Consider the following 20,635-nt stretch of genomic DNA (forward strand, 5'->3'; position numbering starts at 1 on the left):
ATTTTGCATTAAATGTCTCTTTAGTATAGATTTTTGTTTTATATAAATATTTTATTTTTCTAGGGAATGAAAATAGCTTGTACACATTTTCAGTGTGCTGCTTGGGCATTTCAGCACATAAGAGAAAATTATGCTATGCCTAAAGGATGTGACATGTCACATGATCTTCTTACATTTTACATTAATGTAATGTTAGTAAGTATCATCTTAGCTAACCATTCTGATTTCAAAAGACCATTACTAAGAATTTTTTAATTTTATATATTTATTCCAGAATAAAAATCTAAGATTAAAATCCTTAAAAATAACCTAAAATAATTTATGTTTATATTTTTAAGATGAAATTNAATATTTTAATTAGGCTCAAGCACAAGAATGTATTTTAGAAAAGTCTATGTTAGACAGCCGTAAATCTCCTATTATTGCAAAAGTTGCGGCTCAAGTGGTAGAATATTATCAAACAGCTCTTGCAACATTATTAAGTGGAAGTAGCAGTGTTGAAAGTGGATGCATTCTACATATTGTAGGATCAAAAATATTTAAAGTAAGTTTTATCTGATGATGATTTGTTTAAAAAACTGCTTTTTGTTTATTCATTAAAGTAATTTAATTTATTGCTTTAGTCTTGGAAAAAATTTGTAGAATTCAAAATTTCTTATTATGGAAGTATTTCACATCTTTATATGGGAAATCAAGCAGAAGAACAACAAAAAATGGGAGATAGAGTTGCTTGGTACCAGTCTGCTTTTGATAAACTTGAAGAAGCTATAAAAATTTCAAAGGTGCAGTTGAATAAACTTTATTCAAAACTAATTCAATACAGATTTCAAATTTAATCTTATAATTAATCATTTATTTGTTTTATACTATTATATAATAGTAGTCTTGATTTCTTTAAGTTAAACTATTTCTTTTTTTTTTAATTCAGTATTATAAGTTGAGACCATGCTCCTGAAAATACAAATTTCAAATATATAATAAATCACACAAACATTGCTAAAAAAGAAAAAACATTTTATGTATTTAAAATGTTTATTTAATCATAAATAAAAGAGAGGAAGTTGTAAAGCAGAGATCTACTGTATATAAATTTCATATAGTTAGTCCTATTCACACTTACAATATATTACTAATATGAATTCTTTTAAAATAAATTTCAAATTTTTTAAAAGTGTCAATTATTTTTGACAACAATGTCTGTCTTGCTGTATTCCAAATTATGTTCATATCGTATTCCTTTTTAACAAATCTCCTTTTCTTTCAATGATATATATTGTATTCACTAAATGCAATTTGAAAATTTATGATTAATTTTTTTATTCATTTAAATTTGGATGTAATTATAGAAAATTTATATTCAGTAATGTTACATATCACTAAAATTAATGCTAACTAACTGTTTAATGCTAAAAACTTGTTATAAACAATAATCAGAAAACGAAAAATTCATTAAAAAAAACTATTAATTAAACACATGGTTCAGTTTATTACTAAAATCCAAAACTAAATATATTTCAAATTTATTTCCAGAACAATTCTCTAAACAATGTATATCATGTAATCATCAATTTTATTTTGTATTACTGTCTTACAGTTGGCCGTAAAAATATTTCAATCTCTCTATTTCAATATGGTCATTATTATCTGTTGCCTATACAAATAAACAAATCCTGGTTGTCTACTGATAAGAAGAGTGAAATTGGTAATGACCAACTGTAAGATGTAATATCACAAAATAAAATAATGATTGCAAGATGTATGTTATTTGTATTGTTCCAGAAATAAATGTGAAGATGGATAACACAGTTTCAGTTATTCAAATAATTTAAATGTATTTTATTCAAAAAGCAATGTTTACTTGGCAAAGTTTTTCTGATTAATATTATGAAATGCATACAAAGTAAAAATATATTTAGCTTTCATTTATTTTTTATTCTACATTTTGAATCTGTTTTCAAATATGGAATGGATGCACATTAATTAGCTTGGTCATCTAGATGATTAAAACATAGATAGTAAAATTTAAGTTTGTTTAGTGAAATAATAATCATCTAGTTATACATAAGAACATTGTTAGATCATACATTTCAATGGTGCAAATCTCTTGATTATTTTGCTGAATGCAGAATATTTTTAATCTGTTAGCTAGCCATGTAATAGAATTTTGAATTTTCAGTGAAGATATTTTATTAATAAATTAATTTCAAATAGAAATATTTTAAAAGAATTTGATACTAAATATATTTGAAAAGAAAAAAATTCAAACTTGGCGTCAAATTATACCTTATACAAATCAAATATTTAAGATATTTTATTTGTGTAGTGTAGTATAGGTTTATTCGATAAGTGTAAAATTTACTTGATAAACAATATAATTATTATATCGTAAATTTTTTAAAACTAAATTGTATATAAAGTTAATCATTTTTATTTATATAAAGAAAATAAATTAAAATTTTTTTCAGACCATGGAGAGAGATGATTTAAATGAGGCCTTATCATTCACTATGGATGTAATTGGCAACAAGTATGTTAGCAATTTTTAATTAAAACTTATTATTTTAATTGATCTTTTGTTTATTGTAATTAAACTTTTTATCTTTTTGTAGACAAAACATTGCCAAAAAAGAGAATGATTTTGTATACCATGAAAAAGTTCCTGCAATAGAATCTCTTCCAGAAGTTAAAGGAGCATCATTAGTTAAAGGAATTCCATTTAGTCCAACAGATCCTGATGTTTCTGGTCCAGATATTTTTGCACGATTAGTTCCAATTGAAGCTCATGAAGCATCATCAATGTACAGGTAAAAGTTAAAGCAGATTTATAGGATATTTGACAAATTTGAATAATTTTCTAATAATTAGAATTCTCACTTTGAATTAAAAATATATAAATTCTTCATAACTTCTTTCCTCCATAAAGGATTTTTTGTCTACACAAAACTCCATTTGTATATCATTTGTGTGTGTAATTTTTAGAAATTTACTGTTTTCTTGATTCTAGTGTGCCATTAAATTTAATGCACATTCAATTTTTGAAAGATCAAAATGCAAAAAACAAAGTTTAGTTTGTGAATATAATGCATGCCCTATATAAAAATTGTAGCTTCAAAAAAGTTAATGTATTTAAACAGTAATAAGAGCATTTTTTAATAAGGTTTTATTTTAATGTTTTTAGTACTTCGTGATGTCCTCATTCTGAAATGTATTCACTTATGACCCCATCATTAGGTACAGAGGATCTGAAAACCAATGCAAAATTGCAGTCAAAATTACCACAATCAATGGTTAACAGCAAGATTTCTTTTCAGTATACACAAGCATAAAATTTACCAAATACATAGTATCATACTAAACTATCTGTATACATGTTGTTCAGGATAACTCTCTGCTTAAACATAGCTTTGTAGAAGATTTATCTGTAAACCAAAATTAAAACTGAAGTAGTGGAATACAACATTGATATAGACATGGCACAGTACATGTCCCATGTACTGTGCCATGTCTATATCAATGTTGTAATATATTTGAATTGCCAAGCAGAGTGAATAGGAAATGACACTGTGTTAAGCCAACATTGTGCTTGATTCTAATATTCATTCCAGTTTTTGAGAACAAAAAAGTCCAGAAAAGGTATGCATTAGAATTGGAAAATGTAGTATCTGTATCTATTTGGTTTTAGGATTAAGCCAAACAAGAGTAAGCTTAGTCAGTCTCCTTGAAAAATTCCTTGCTTTACAGTGATTGTTTTAACCCTTGCCTGACTGACTTCCAGTTAATGTGTATTTTGTAAGTTGACTGATGTCAGTCAAGGACACTCAGGCAATGTCATTTTAAAAATGTTAGCCAGAAGTTTGTGGCATACCAGTCAGGAACCATTGGTGTAGGATTATTGATTATTTTTTTTAGATTTTGTATGTATTATGTATTTTTAGATTTTTGGTATGTCCTAGGGATTGTTGACTGTATGTAAAGGATTTGACTAGCATTAGTGACAACTTTTTATACCAAAAGTTCTAAATACTTTTTTACATCAGTAAGTGTATTCAATTGTATTTAGATAGATGTTTCTCTTTACACAGGGATAGTATGTTTTGTTTTGTTTGGTTTGTTCTTTCTCCAACCCATGTTCGGTCATTATGATTAACAGTAATTAACTAAAGGGAAGACTAATATTTTTTAAATTCTTTTGTTTATAAACTATTATTCTGTGATTGATTTTTAGAATGTATTTCTCTGTGTAACAGTTTTTCATTGCTTGTGAATAATTATCATTAAAGATAACTTTCAAATTTAAATAAGTAANTGAAGGACAAGTTTCACTCATTCACAATTTTTTCTGTTATTCTATGGAGCTAGATGGCTTAGACTAATCTATAGTTGATGTAGGAAAAACACTTAATGAAAAACTTCCACTACTAACTCCATATTCACCAACAAGAGTTAGATTTAGGGTTAACTCTAACTAACTCATGTTGGTGAATTCGGGAGTAAGTGGTGTGCATTGTATAAAATTGGAATGTTTTATAAAAATAACTGCAGGCAGAAATTTATCAGTTGATAAAGCTTTATTACGTTTTATAAATGATAATCCCAAGTCAAAAATATGTAGAAATGGCAAAATAAGTACAAATTAAAGTGTTTGTAGCTTTTTTTTTTTTTTTTTTTTTTTAAATGTTAGTTTGTATGATTGATACGTATTAGATTTTTTTCCAATTTAATAAAAGGATATTTCATTATAATTTTTAAAACTTTCTTTTAATGATTATTCTGTTAATTTTTAATGTTAGCAAAAGTACAAAGTAATAAATCCAAATACTTAACTTTACCATACAATGGGTTGAATATATGACACGAGATTGACTTACTTCAACCAAATAACCGGAGTGCTTATGTTCGATAACTGCAAATGTTATCAAAGCCCCTTCTGGGCTCTTCTTCAGGCTTCTATCCTCATTCCATTCAAGCTGCCTGTTAATATTCAAACATAATTTGAAAGGTATTCGATTCTGGATATGACACACGCATGTGTTCCAATACTTTTAAATATCGAACAACACAATTAGTTTTGAAATGTGCATGCATTCCACTTTACATCCAATTGTAATGCTGAACCACCTGCATTAATTTTAAAGAGGAGATTTCATTTTCAATGGTGTGGCAGGTCCTACTGGACAACAGCATTTAATTTTACGGATGTAAAGTGGAACACATGCACATTTTGAAACTTATCACGCTGTTCGATATTTAAAAGTATTGGAACACATGCACGTGTCATATCCCGAATCGAATACCTTTCAAATTGTGTTCAAATATTAATGGTTAGCTTGAATGGAATGAGGTAGAAGCTTGAAGAAGAGCCCAGAAGCAGCTCTTCTTCAGGCTTCTACCTCATTTGCAGTTATCAAACATAAGCACTCCAGTTATTTGGATAAAGTAAGTTGATCTTGCATCATAAATAAATCCAAAATATCATGGCCATAAATATTAATTCTCTTCTTTGAAAATAACCACAAATTCCCAGTCTTCATAGGCATTCATAGGTTTAACCTCCACTCTGAAAACTGTTAAAAATTACAGTTAAAGATTATTGTTTGGATTAATAAAATTTTGTCTGTGTATAGTATTCTAGGTGTTGCAACTCTGTTCCACATTACTTCATAAAGCTCTCATATATGTTGCAATTTATGCTAATTTTTAAGACTATACAGTAGTTGCCAAAAGTAGAGCTATCCTTGATGTATTTTTTAAAATGTGACCTCTATTTTGTTTACCACCTACTACATAATTAATATTGTGATAGTTGAAAAGAGCACAAAAAAAAGAGCCAAAATACTCAATTCAATCAAACAGATTTTATTTTAAATTTGATTTAAAAAAGAAAAACAAACTTTATATATTTTACACTGTGACAAAAGTAGAGCTATCAAAGGAAGTAAGCAGATTTGTCCAGTATTTTGTGGCCTAACCAGAGCTTCTGATTACTGCATCACATCTACATTTCGTTGAGTCAACTAAGTTGTCTCGAGGAATACAATTATCAAATGATATCAAACAAAGAATGGTAGATATGCATTTGAAGGAAAAAAAAAAAGACCTTTAGTGAAATTGGTAAAATCTTTAATGTGCATAAAACTGTTGTCACAAAAGTGGTGAAGCATTTTCAAATATATGGGACCATTATTTCTGACAAAAAGTCAGATAGGCCACGAAAAACAACACCACAGTTGGATTGTTTGATCAGGCATATTAGTGCAGCCAACTCTTGTTTGATTGCTTCACATATTAAAAATGAAGTGGGTAACCCAGATATAAGCTTAAGGACTGTAAGAAGATGTTTGACTAGTTTTGGATTACATGGGAGGCAACCAGCAAAGAAACCATCTATCTCTGCAAAAACAAAAAGTTGAGATTAGAGTTTGCACACAAACATATCACTTGGACCAAACAAAAATGGTCCAAGGTGTTATGGAGTGATGAATCTAATTCAATGTCTTCTCTAGTGATGGTATACAATATATCAGACAACCAGTGAACATGAGATATTATCCAAAATGCATAGTTCCTGCAATAAAGCATGGTGGTGGTTGCATAATGGTATGGTGACATTTCTCTGCAAAGGGTCCAATTCATAGAATTAATGGAATAATGTATCAAACCATTTATCAAAATATATTGCAGAATCAAATGCTTCCTCATGCATGTCATTCAATGCCAAGGGAATGGATCTTCCAACAGGACAATGACCCAAAACACATAGCAAATTTGGTAAAGCAATGGCTTCAACAGAAAAAGGTGAATCTTATGATAGCCCAATCACCAGACCTAAACCTCATAGAGAATCTTTGGGATAAATTAAGTGTCGTATATGCCAGTGTACATATTAGAATCAAGATGAATTGTGGTCTGCCATCCAAAAAGCAAGGTATAAGATTCCCCAGTCAGTATTTGTAAACTTATTTGATTCAATGGAATGTAGATGTGATGCAGTGATCAGAAGCTCTGGTTACACTACAAAATAGTACAGCTACCAAAGAAAGTATGCAGAATAGTCCAGTATTTTTAAGACAAAATACTGGACAAATCTGCATACTTCCTTTGATAGCTCTACTTTTGTCACAGTGTAAAATATAAAAAATTTGTTTTTTTCTTTTGTAAATCAGATTTAAAATAAAATTGTTTGATTGAATTGCGTATTTTAACTGTTTTTTGTGCTCTTTTCAACTATCACAATATTAATTATGTAGTATGTGGTAAACAAAATAGAGATCTCATTAAAAAAATATGTTAAGGGTAGCTATACTTTTGGCCACTACTGTATATATATTAAATAACTATAAATAATAATGCTACTATCTAAAATAATGTGGAGCAAATTAATAAAATCAAATTTTAAATAAGCTTCATGTTTAACTGGCATCATGACATTTATGAAATGTCAAGAGTCAAACTTAGATGATTTATATGTTACTGTGAAAGACCGAATTTAGAGACTGTTGATATTCTCCAATGAATGTTGACACATACAAAATACTTTGGTGAAAGACCGAATATTTAGTTATATTGTTATACATTCGAACAATCGTCAGTGTATGTTGACAAGCACAGATAAACTTTGGTGGAGGTCAAAATATCACCCGAGAAGCCGATACCGACCGAGAGGCGACAGTCTGTCGCCAAATCCTTTGTGTGTAGCCGGAGGTAGGACAAAGTCGTATCTCTTTTCCTGGCAGCGATTTGGTGGAACCCTTCCACTTTGTCACTGGATGGCATTTTTGTTCTTTTGATCCCATGAGGTGGGGATCGGTTTGTCAGGTCGAGTAGCGAAGGATGAGATGGGTTGTCAGTAAGGCGTCTGCAATATCTGAATAAAAGACACCATTAACAGATCAGTTCGTAATCACGTAATAATGTAATCAGTTCGTAATTTGTAAAGAAAAGTTACTTTTCATAGATGAGATTTCTTCTCAAGAAATATTGCTGAGATAAGCAGCTGCAGCTAATTCAAAAAGTGGAGGGCAAGGCTATACACGTGTCATTGCAAAAAGAAGTGTTCCACGAATAAATGCAGTTGTAAAGGCAAGGGACTCTTGTGCAATTCAAAGTGCCATAACAGTTTAAATTGTTGCAACAAATAAGATTGTATAACGTTAATCACATAATTTATGTTAATCACATAATTTATGTGATTAACGTTGTATTATTTTCTTTAATGATTTAGAATGTACTCTTCATTTTAGATTCAACAGTTTATTTATATTTGCTGTTACTTAAGCTTTCTCTAATTTTGATATATTAAAAAATTGCATTTTTGTCTTAAAACGTAATAAAAATATTTTTATTTAAGATTAACCATCAATGCATGGTAAATGTCGGCATTTGCCAGTGTAAGTGAGAAATAATGATGTTTAGCAAATATTTCATACATACACGAAATGACTGTGTGAATTCTGACATTCGCCAGATATCGGTCATTCACAGTAACATATACACAATAAAATATTTCATTTTTTGAGATTTCAGATTTTCCTGGTAATATACACAACATCCTTTTTTGATTGCGCTATTTCATTTTTCAGTAAGAAATTTGCTTCTCAAACATTTCATATAATTGAGTGAATCAATGAGTTAATCACTGAGATCAATGTAACTTTATTATGTAGATGAATCAATATTATTTTAAATATTGTTTACAGTAACAAAAGTTTAGTGAAAGAAATGTCATATAATCTAGAGATTTATTATTTTCATAGGTTTCTTTGATGATTAAAAAGAAAAGTTAAAAACACTTTTTAACACTTTTTTCTATTTACAATTTTGAATAACTTCTAGCTAATCTGATGATGATAAATATTGACTCTTCTGAGTTAAAAATAAAGATAAGTTATTAACTAATATATTTCACAAATTAATTTCAAGTTGATTTTGAGAATTTATTCATTGTTTAATGGAAGTAAGTAAAAAATTTTAAATGTAAAGTTGAAGATATATTTTTTCATTAATATATGAAATAAATAGGACACTAAGAAATAACCCTTATAAATTAAACTGTTTAATTATTTTTTAGCTAGATTTTAAGCTAATTTTTAATTAATTAAACTACAGAATTTGGCCTAAAGATAGTGGTTATACTACTGAATTTTGTTCAGACTAAGGATTAATTTTGAATTTGACTAAATAATTTAGAAACATATGGAAGAAAAGATCAACTTGAAAAGGAGCTCAAATCTAAAATTTCTGCCCCAGAGCTCCATCCAATCTTTGCTTCTAGACATGTATTAATTAGAACTATAATTAACCACGTAGGTTAATTTGTATTGCATTAATTGAGGACATGTCCATTGTCACCTGTGACTCACAGTTGTGACTTTTAAGTTTGTCAGCATGGTATGTATGTAATTTGCAGTTACAGTAAGTAGGCAGCCACTTACCTTTAGATCAAATTGCATAATTTAAGTAATTAAAAGTTAGCCTTAAAATATAACCTGAAAATAATCTGCAGTTTAGATATATGTATAGTTATATAAAATAAATGGGAAACTGAGAAGTGTCTGTTAAATTAGGCTTTGGTTATATTACTTATATATTTATATATTAATTTAATTGTAATTATATTTTATTTGAGAAATTAGTATTTTATTATATATTCTGAAATTGCTAATTATATATATTTATTTATATATATATATATATATTTAATTTAACANTTTTTTGAGATTTCAGATTTTCCTGGTAATATACACAACATCCTTTTTTGATTGCGCTATTTCATTTTTCAGTAAGAAATTTGCTTCTCAAACATTTCATATAATTGAGTGAATCAATGAGTTAATCACTGAGATCAATGTAACTTTATTATGTAGATGAATCAATATTATTTTAAATATTGTTTACAGTAACAAAAGTTTAGTGAAAGAAATGTCATATAATCTAGAGATTTATTATTTTCATAGGTTTCTTTGATGATTAAAAAGAAAAGTTAAAAACACTTTTTAACACTTTTTTCTATTTACAATTTTGAATAACTTCTAGCTAATCTGATGATGATAAATATTGACTCTTCTGAGTTAAAAATAAAGATAAGTTATTAACTAATATATTTCACAAATTAATTTCAAGTTGATTTTGAGAATTTATTCATTGTTTAATGGAAGTAAGTAAAAAATTTTAAATGTAAAGTTGAAGATATATTTTTTCATTAATATATGAAATAAATAGGACACTAAGAAATAACCCTTATAAATTAAACTGTTTAATTATTTTTTAGCTAGATTTTAAGCTAATTTTTAATTAATTAAACTACAGAATTTGGCCTAAAGATAGTGGTTATACTACTGAATTTTGTTCAGACTAAGGATTAATTTTGAATTTGACTAAATAATTTAGAAACATATGGAAGAAAAGATCAACTTGAAAAGGAGCTCAAATCTAAAATTTCTGCCCCAGAGCTCCATCCAATCTTTGCTTCTAGACATGTATTAATTAGAACTATAATTAACCACGTAGGTTAATTTGTATTGCATTAATTGAGGACATGTCCATTGTCAACTGTGACTCACAGTTGTGACTTTTAAGTTTGTCAGCATGGTATGTATGTAATTTGCAGTTACAGTAAGTAGGCAGCCACTTACCTTTAGATCAAATTGCATAATTTAAGTAATTAAAAGTTAGCCTTAAAGTATAACCTGAAAATAATCTGCAGTTTAGATATATGTATAGTTATATAAAATAAATGGGAAACTGAGAAGTGTCTGTTAAATTAGGCTTTGGTTATATTACTTATATATTTATATATTAATTTAATTGTAATTATATTTTATTTGAGAAATTAGTATTTTATTATATATTCTGAAATTGCTAATTTAATATATATATATATTAAAAAATTATTAATTTTGGAACAAAGTTCATAATGTTGTGTGTGATTAAAAGTGTTATTATTGTAATACAGTATCTCGATAAATTTTAGATATGATAAAATTTTATTAAGAAATTTATCCGAGATATTTTTATTATAAAAGTATACGAAAATTGTTTATTGCTAGCTTATAAGATATAAAAATTTTAACATTAAAATATTAATAAAATATTATAAAAATTAATTATTAATATTTTAATTAGGCTCAAGCACAAGAATGTATTTTAGAAAAGTCTATGTTAGACAGCCGTAAATCTCCTATTATTGCAAAAGTTGCGGCTCAAGTGGTAGAATATTATCAAACAGCTCTTGCAACATTATTAAGTGGAAGTAGCAGTGTTGAAAGTGGATGCATTCTACATATTGTAGGATCAAAAATATTTAAAGTAAGTTTTATCTGATGGTGATTTGTTTAAAAAACTGCTTTTTGTTTATTCATTAAAGTAATTTAATTTATTGCTTTAGTCTTGGAAAAAATTTGTAGAATTCAAAATTTCTTATTATGGAAGTATTTCACATCTTTATATGGGAAATCAAGCAGAAGAACAACAAAAAATGGGAGATAGAGTTGCTTGGTACCAGTCTGCTTTTGATAAACTTGAAGAAGCTATAAAAATTTCAAAGGTGCAGTTGAATAAACTTTATTCAAAACTAATTCAATACAGATTTCAAATTTAATCTTATAATTAATCATTTATTTGTTTTATACTATTATATAATAGTAGTCTTGATTTCTTTAAGTTAAACTATTTCTTTTTTTTTTAATTCAGTATTATAAGTTGAGACCATGCTCCTGAAAATACAAATTTCAAATATATAATAAATCACACAAACATTGCTAAAAAAGAAAAAACATTTTATGTATTTAAAATGTTTATTTAATCATAAATAAAAGAGAGGAAGTTGTAAAGCAGAGATCTACTGTATATAAATTTCATATAGTTAGTCCTATTCACACTTACAATATATTACTAATATGAATTCTTTTAAAATAAATTTCAAATTTTTTAAAAGTGTCAATTATTTTTGACAACAATGTCTGTCTTGCTGTATTCCAAATTATGTTCATATCGTATTCCTTTTTAACAAATCTCCTTTTCTTTCAATGATATATATTGTATTCACTAAATGCAATTTGAAAATTTATGATTTATTTTTTTATTCATTTAAATTTGGATGTCATTATAGAAAATTTATATTCAGTAATGTTACATATCACTAAAATTAATGCTAAAAACTTGTTATAAACAATAATCAGAAAACGAAAAAATCATTAAAAAAAACTATTAATTAAACACATGGTTCAGTTTATTACTAAAATCCAAAACTAAATATATTTCAAATTTATTTCCAGAACAATTCTCTAAACAATGTATATCATGTAATCATCAATTTTATTTTGTATTACTGTCTTACAGTTGGCCGTAAAAATATTTCAATCTCTCTATTTCAATATGGTCATTATTATCTGTTGCCTATACAAATAAACAAATCCTGGTTGTCTACTGATAAGAAGAGTGAAATTGGTTATGACCAACTGTAAGATGTAATATCACAAAATAAAATAATGATTGCAAGATGTATGTTATTTGTATTGTTCCAGAAATAAATGTGAAGATGGATAACACAGTTTCAGTTATTCAAATAATTTAAATGTATTTTATTCAAAAAGCAATGTTTACTTGGCAAAGTTTTTCTGATTAATATTATGAAATGCATACAAAGTAAAAATATATTTAGCTTTCATTTATTTTTTATTCTACATTTTGAATCTGTTTTCAAATATGGAATGGATGCACATTAATTAGCTTGGTCATCTAGATGATTAAAACATAGATAGTAAAATTTAAGTTTGTTTAGTGAAATAATAATCATCTAGTTATACATATGAACATTGTTAGATCATACATTTCAATGGTGCAAATCTCTTGATTATTTTGCTGAATGCAGAATATTTTTAATCTGTTAGCTAGCCATGTAATAGAATTTTGAATTTTCAGTGAAGATATTTTATTAATAAATTAATTTCAAATAGAAATATTTTAAAAGAATTTGATACTAAATATATTTGAAAAGAAAAAAATTCAAACTTGGCGTCAAATTATACCTTATACAAATCAAATATTTAAGATATTTTATTTGTGTAGTGTAGTATAGGTTTATTCGATAAGTGTAAAATTTACTTGATAAACAATATAATTATTATATCGTAAATTTTTTAAAACTAAATTGTATATAAAGTTAATCATTTTTATTTATATAAAGAAAATAAATTAAAATTTTTTTCAGACCATGGAGAGAGATGATTTAAATGAGGCCTTATCATTCACTATGGATGTAATTGGCAACAAGTATGTTAGCAATTTTTAATTAAAACTTATTATTTTAATTGATCTTTTGTTTATTGTAATTAAACTTTTTATCTTTTTGTAGACAAAACATTGCCAAAAAAGAGAATGATTTTGTATACCATGAAAAAGTTCCTGCAATAGAATCTCTTCCAGAAGTTAAAGGAGCATCATTAGTTAAAGGAATTCCATTTAGTCCAACAGATCCTGATGTTTCTGGTCCAGATATTTTTGCACGATTAGTTCCAATTGAAGCTCATGAAGCATCATCAATGTACAGGTAAAAGTTAAAGCAGATTTATAGGATATTTGACAAATTTGAATAATTTTCTAATAATTAGAATTCTCACTTTGAATTAAAAATATATAAATTCTTCATAACTTCTTTCCTCCATAAAGGATTTTTTGTCTACACAAAACTCCATTTGTATATCATTTGTGTGTGTAATTTTTAGAAATTTACTGTTTTCTTGATTCTAGTGTGCCATTAAATTTAATGCACATTCAATTTTTGAAAGATCAAAATGCAAAAAACAAAGTTTAGTTTGTGAATATAATGCATGCCCTATATAAAAATTGTAGCTTCAAAAAAGTTAATGTATTTAAACAGTAATAAGAGCATTTTTTAATAAGGTTTTATTTTAATGTTTTTAGTACTTCGTGATGTCCTCATTCTGAAATGTATTCACTTATGACCCCATCATTAGGTACAGAGGATCTGAAAACCAATGCAAAATTGCAGTCAAAATTACCACAATCAATGGTTAACAGCAAGATTTCTTTTCAGTATACACAAGCATAAAATTTACCAAATACATAGTATCATACTAAACTATCTGTATACATGTTGTTCAGGATAACTCTCTGCTTAAACATAGCTTTGTAGAAGATTTATCTGTAAACCAAAATTAAAACTGAAGTAGTGGAATACAACATTGATATAGACATGGCACAGTACATGTCCCATGTACTGTGCCATGTCTATATCAATGTTGTAATATATTTGAATTGCCAAGCAGAGTGAATAGGAAATGACACTGTGTTAAGCCAACATTGTGCTTGATTCTAATATTCATTCCAGTTTTTGAGAACAAAAAAGTCCAGAAAAGGTATGCATTAGAATTGGAAAATGTAGTATCTGTATCTATTTGGTTTTAGGATTAAGCCAAACAAGAGTAAGCTTAGTCAGTCTCCTTGAAAAATTCCTTGCTTTACAGTGATTGTTTTAACCCTTGCCTGACTGACTTCCAGTTAATGTGTATTTTGTAAGTTGACTGATGTCAGTCAAGGACACTCAGGCAATGTCATTTTAAAAATGTTAGCCAGAAGTTTGTGGCATACCAGTCAGGAACCATTGGTGTAGGATTATTGATTATTTTTTTTAGATTTTGTATGTATTATGTATTTTTAGATTTTTGGTATGTCCTAGGGATTGTTGACTGTATGTAAAGGATTTGACTAGCATTAGTGACAACTTTTTATACCAAAAGTTCTAAATACTTTTTTACATCAGTAAGTGTATTCAATTGTATTTAGATAGATGTTTCTCTTTACACAGGGATAGTATGTTTTGTTTTGTTTGGTTTGTTCTTTCTCCAACCCATGTTCGGTCATTATGATTAACAGTAATTAACTAAAGGGAAGACTAATATTTTTTAAATTCTTTTGTTTATAAACTATTATTCTGTGATTGATTTTTAGAATGTATTTCTCTGTGTAACAGTTTTTCATTGCTTGTGAATAATTATCATTAAAGATAACTTTCAAATTTAAATAAGTAAATCAAATGAGATTTAAGAATTTATATATATATATAAATCTATAAGACTATATGTAGTCTTGTCTACATATATATATATGAGCTAGTTTAGGAATTCAAGTTATTAACTAGTTTCATAAACTCAATTATTTAAACTATTTCATATAATTTTTTTAAACTAATCAATTGCTGTTGATTTTTTGCAATTTTGTCTAACTTAAAATACATAAACTTACAAAAATATAATTTTATAATGTTATTAATAATTACAGTGAGGAAAAGGCAAAGATATTAAGAACCATTTCTGCAAAAGTAGAAGACAAAGATCAGGAGTTAATGTGAGTATTTTCCTTTTTATTTATAATTGCTTATGTTAGATAATAATTAACAAGCTCTGTATTAAAAATAAAAATAAATGTTTCTTATGAATCATTTTTAGGACCTATTTGTCATCTCTCCAATTAGATTCAAATTTACTTAGTCCTCAGACAGACCAAATTCCTCAGGAACTTTTAGAAAAATGTGCAGCTATGAGTGTTCGTCAGAGTGCAATTGATGATTTATCATCGTTATTGAAATGTATTTATGATATTTTTTCTTATAAAATTCATTCTACATTTTATGTTTAATATTTTTTAAAGTTCTGTATCATTTATATTTCATGTAGCATTAATGGAAGTAAGTCAAGAAGTAGAAGACTCATTAAAACAAACTTATGATATACTTAAACAAGATGAGCAAAAAGAACAATTACATCAAGTAAATATTAGTGTTATAAATTTTTTTTATTTTAAAATGCATTTATTGTAATGTAATAAATTTATAGGAATCATTTGGTAAGAGAGCTCCTTCTATGATAATTGTGGAATTAACTAAGGAATGTTCTAGATACCAAGAAGCTCATAAAAGGGCAGAAGAATCTAATACAACTTTGCAAAAAGTTTTTAACCTTCATATCAACAATTTAAAACTTCTTACTGGACCAATGGAAGAATTAAAAGCATCTCTACCATCTGTATCTTCAATGGAAAGTAAGTTATTTATGTAAATGTTAAATTTTCTTTTTTATTGTTTATGATTTAATGATATAAAACATTATAATTCTATATTAAACTTAAATTTTTTTTAGTATCAAATGATGATGGAGTAGTTAAGGAATTGAAAAGACTTCTTGTTAAAGTAGAGGAGATGCGACGTCAAAGGCAAATGCTAGAAACACAGTTACGAAATGCTTTGCAAAGTGATGATATCACCACTCAATTAGTGATGAAAGATCGAAAAAATGATTTACAGGTAGCAATTAGTTTTTATTCAATAGCATTGTTATAAATTATGCATGCAGATGTTTGCATGTATAAAATTATATAATAGGATATTTTATATATTACTGCATATAGTAATCATTTCAAGATCATTTCAGTTGTCAACTTTGAAATGATCTTGACTGTGTATGTATATATGTATGTATGTATATATACAGGTATACCTCGACTTACGTCATGTNTTCATGGTAAATGTCGGCATTTGCCAGTGTAAGTGAGAAATAATGATGTTTAGCAAATATTTCATACATACACGAAATGACTGTGTGAATTCTGACATTCGCCAGATATCGGTCATTCACAGTAACATATACACAATAAAATATTTCATTTTTTGAGATTTCAGATTTTCCTGGTAATATACACAACATCCTTTTTTGATTGCGCTATTTCATTTTTCAGTAAGAAATTTGCTTCTCAAACATTTCATATAATTGAGTGAATCAATGAGTTAATCACTGAGATCAATGTAACTTTATTATGTAGATGAATCAATATTATTTTAAATATTGTTTACAGTAACAAAAGTTTAGTGAAAGAAATGACATATAATCTAGAGATTTATTATTTTCATAGGTTTCTTTGATGATTAAAAAGAAAAGTTAAAAACACTTTTTAACACTTTTTTCTATTTACAATTTTGAATAACTTCTAGCTAATCTGATGATGATAAATATTGACTCTTCTGAGTTAAAAATAAAGATAAGTTATTAACTAATATATTTCACAAATTAATTTCAAGTTGATTTTGAGAATTTATTCATTGTTTAATGGAAGTAAGTAAAAAATTTTAAATGTAAAGTTGAAGATATATTTTTTCATTAATATATGAAATAAATAGGACACTAAGAAATAACCCTTATAAATTAAACTGTTTAATTATTTTTTAGCTAGATTTTAAGCTAATTTTTAATTAATTAAACTACAGAATTTGGCCTAAAGATAGTGGTTATACTACTGAATTTTGTTCAGACTAAGGATTAATTTTGAATTTGACTAAATAATTTAGAAACATATGGAAGAAAAGATCAACTTGAAAAGGAGCTCAAATCTAAAATTTCTGCCCCAGAGCTCCATCCAATCTTTGCTTCTAGACATGTATTAATTAGAACTATAATTAACCACGTAGGTTAATTTGTATTGCATTAATTGAGGACATGTCCATTGTCACCTGTGACTCACAGTTGTGACTTTTAAGTTTGTCAGCATGGTATGTATGTAATTTGCAGTTACAGTAAGTAGGCAGCCACTTACCTTTAGATCAAATTGCATAATTTAAGTAATTAAAAGTTAGCCTTAAAATATAACCTGAAAATAATCTGCAGTTTAGATATATGTATAGTTATATAAAATAAATGGGAAACTGAGAAGTGTCTGTTAAATTAGGCTTTGGTTATATTACTTATATATTTATATATTAATTTAATTGTAATTATATTTTATTTGAGAAATTAGTATTTTNTCAAAATATCTGATTCCAACAGGTACCTAATTAAAAAGTAAAATAATTTAATAAAAAAAACAATCCACGAAAACCTTTTTTTACGCGTGTTTTGTCCGTAGTAAATTCCACAAGTACTTTTGACCTCCACCGAGGTCTGCTTCAGGTGGTGACTGGCCGTGTTTCGTCCCGACCGTCGTAACGATGTTGCCAACGATGTAAATAAATAAATGTGCGCGTCGGGTTTCACCCCTCTAACTGACGCTGTTCGAATTCCTCGAACAAATACTTTCACGCCTGTGCGAGCGTTTCCCCTTCCTTGAAGTTGATGCAGTTGCCCCCCTGATAGCTTTATGAATCTCCCAGTCCTCTCAGGTGACGGATGTGATCTGCATGGAACGCTTGTCTGATAAGTCTGGTGTTCCGGAAGTTTGCCCTTATTTCAGGGTCGGTGACATAGGTCGATAAGGCGGTGGTGTGTCTTTTATGTTTAATATCAGCTTGATGTTCATGAATTCATTTCTGTGTTGACCGGATGGTGGAGCCAATATAAACTAAGTCCCTATTGAATCTGTCGTTCCTGATGGGAATGGAGTAAACACCTGGGGCCCTGGTGAGATCCATCGCGTTCTTGGCGTTGCACAGCAGGTCGTAAAGCATGCCGGTTCTTAAGTACGCAATTTTGGTGCGACTGTTGCTAGCGATCTCCCTATAAAGGGGGTCTAAATGCTGGTTGAACCGGACGACCGTGCCTCTAACGTTCCTATCTGGTTGTCGGTTGTCGTCCGGCAATGGTAGGGGGCAGTCACTGCAGCGAGGGGGACGGCGAGTGCATGCACATGCTAAACCGCGGACCATGGCTTTACTGTAACCATGTTCAACGGCAATCTTTTCTATGCGACGGATCTCCAACCATGCATTGCGCACATGTGTGTGGTGAGTGAAGGCCCATCTGGTAAGCCCTTCGATGTGGGTTCCTGTCCATGGTGAGGGGACCTCCCAGAGATGGTTTAGTAAGTCTTCTTTACCATCCTGGGATCTGAACGCCCACCCATGTGTTTGCCATGCGTGGTGTCCCGTATGCCGGAAAGGGGGATCCTGGTAGTTGAGGGGCAACAGAACGTCCCCAACACATTGCTTTGGCCCCTGCTTCGGATAAACGGGAGGCTCAAATCAGGCTCCGTTTGAGTCAATAATCGGCTGGTCGTTGAGTCAGTTTTGACCTTGGCTTGGAGTCAACTGATCGATGCAGACCAGGCGGACACACCAGACAAGATGTGCTCTTCTTGACTGTATTGTGAGGGTATAGCTCCTGGGAAACCCTGGTGTGACGGTCTATGGGAGTTTCCCATGTGACGGCATCCCCTTGTTGGGCCCCATGGTGGGTGGGGTCACTAGGAGCTGAATGATTATCTCTAAATATGGATTCTTTAAAATCTAAAACATCTACCAAGGCACTGCCACCAAAGGAGGTCAATTCCTCCAATCTACCAACCTACCTTATTGTCCACGCTACAGGAGAAACACCTATGTCTAAACGCTCTCCTTTCTTAATCCAGAAACTTTTTGAGTCGACCATTGGGCACCTTAAAAAAATCCAAAAATTGAGGTCAGGAGATCTACTTGTGGAAGCAGCCTCCCCTCAACAGTCAGAAAAACTCTTGAAAATGAAGTCACCATCACACCACATACAAGTTTGAACTCTTCACGTGGTGTGATATCTGAAATTGATATAATGTCTGAGGAGGAATCAGATATCCAGATTGGTCTTTCAGATCAAGGTGTTACTGCTGTTCAACATATTTCTATTCATCAAGATGGCAAGTTAATTCCTACTAAACACTTAATTTTAACCTTTAACAAACCAACTTTGCCATCTGCTATCACAGCAGGTTATCTGCGCTGCCCACTTCGTCCGTATGTTCCAAATCCGCTGCGTTGCTTCAAATGCCAGCAATTTGGACATTCACAAACATCCTGCCGTGGGAAAAGCACATGCGCACAGTGTGGAACTGAAGGTCACGAGAGTACCGAGTGCACCAATTCTCCATGCTGTGTGAATTGTAAAGATGCCCATCCTAACTGCCGTTCGACGCATCTCCATTCGTCGAGATGGCAAGTTAATTCCTACTAAACACTTAATTTTAACCTTTAACAAACCAACTTTGCCATCTGCTATCACAGCAGGTTATCTGCGCTGCCCACTTCGTCCGTATGTTCCAAATCCGCTGCGTTGCTTCAAATGCCAGCGATTTGGCCATTCACAAACATCCTGCCGTGGGAAAAGCACATGCGCACAGTGTGGAACTGAAGGTCACGAGAGTACCGAGTGTACCAATTCTCCATGCTGTGTGAATTGTAAAGATGCCTATCCTGCCTACTCAAGGAAATGCCCTGCATGGCAGAGAGAAAAGGAGATTCAACGGGTAAAAACCACAAATAATATACCATACCCAGAAGCCTGCCGCATGGTCACTCAAACTACAACATTAAAACAAAAAACATTTGCTTCTGTTTTGACATCCACAAAAACATGTGGAGTTCAAACGGATATTTCTGTATCACCAAGTGAATCTCTTACTCGCCATTCAAGATGTTTATTGATTCCACCTACACAAGCAGAAGAAACACAAAGGCCAAAACCCCTGTAACTAAAACAGGGGTAACAACCAGAAATGTGGGTTCTAAAAAAGCTAATAAGAACCCACTGAACAAACAAAAATTGAAAGCAGCCCTCTCTAAATCAAAGAGATCAGAGACTCAATCCATGAGTGAGTTCTCTGATATTTCTGATGAAGAGAATAATACGGAGGGGACCCAACCACCCTCACCTTCAAAAGGAAAATC

The 20,635-nt window shown here is 29.5% G+C and overlaps 1 protein-coding gene across 1 annotated transcript in view; it reads left to right on the forward strand.

The window, feature by feature from the left end:
- Positions 1 to 66: 66 nt before the first annotated feature.
- LOC111625266 (tyrosine-protein phosphatase non-receptor type 23-like) overlaps positions 67 to 20,635 on the forward strand; it is a 94,966-nt gene continuing 74,397 nt past the window's right edge. Inside the window, exons 1-10 of the mRNA XM_023368368.1 lie at positions 67 to 195; positions 362 to 544; positions 624 to 782; positions 2,466 to 2,527; positions 2,610 to 2,804; positions 15,298 to 15,363; positions 15,465 to 15,604; positions 15,693 to 15,784; positions 15,852 to 16,056; positions 16,155 to 16,318. Of these exons, the coding sequence (XP_023224136.1) occupies positions 67 to 195; positions 362 to 544; positions 624 to 782; positions 2,466 to 2,527; positions 2,610 to 2,804; positions 15,298 to 15,363; positions 15,465 to 15,604; positions 15,693 to 15,784; positions 15,852 to 16,056; positions 16,155 to 16,318 (1,395 nt within the window). The remainder of the gene's footprint in view (positions 196 to 361; positions 545 to 623; positions 783 to 2,465; positions 2,528 to 2,609; positions 2,805 to 15,297; positions 15,364 to 15,464; positions 15,605 to 15,692; positions 15,785 to 15,851; positions 16,057 to 16,154; positions 16,319 to 20,635) is intronic.

This window comes from Centruroides sculpturatus, unplaced genomic scaffold (genome assembly GCF_000671375.1).
Source record: "Centruroides sculpturatus isolate CEXI.00-Female unplaced genomic scaffold, Cexi_2.0 scaffold221, whole genome shotgun sequence".
NCBI classification, from domain to species: Eukaryota; Metazoa; Arthropoda; class Arachnida; order Scorpiones; family Buthidae; genus Centruroides; species Centruroides sculpturatus.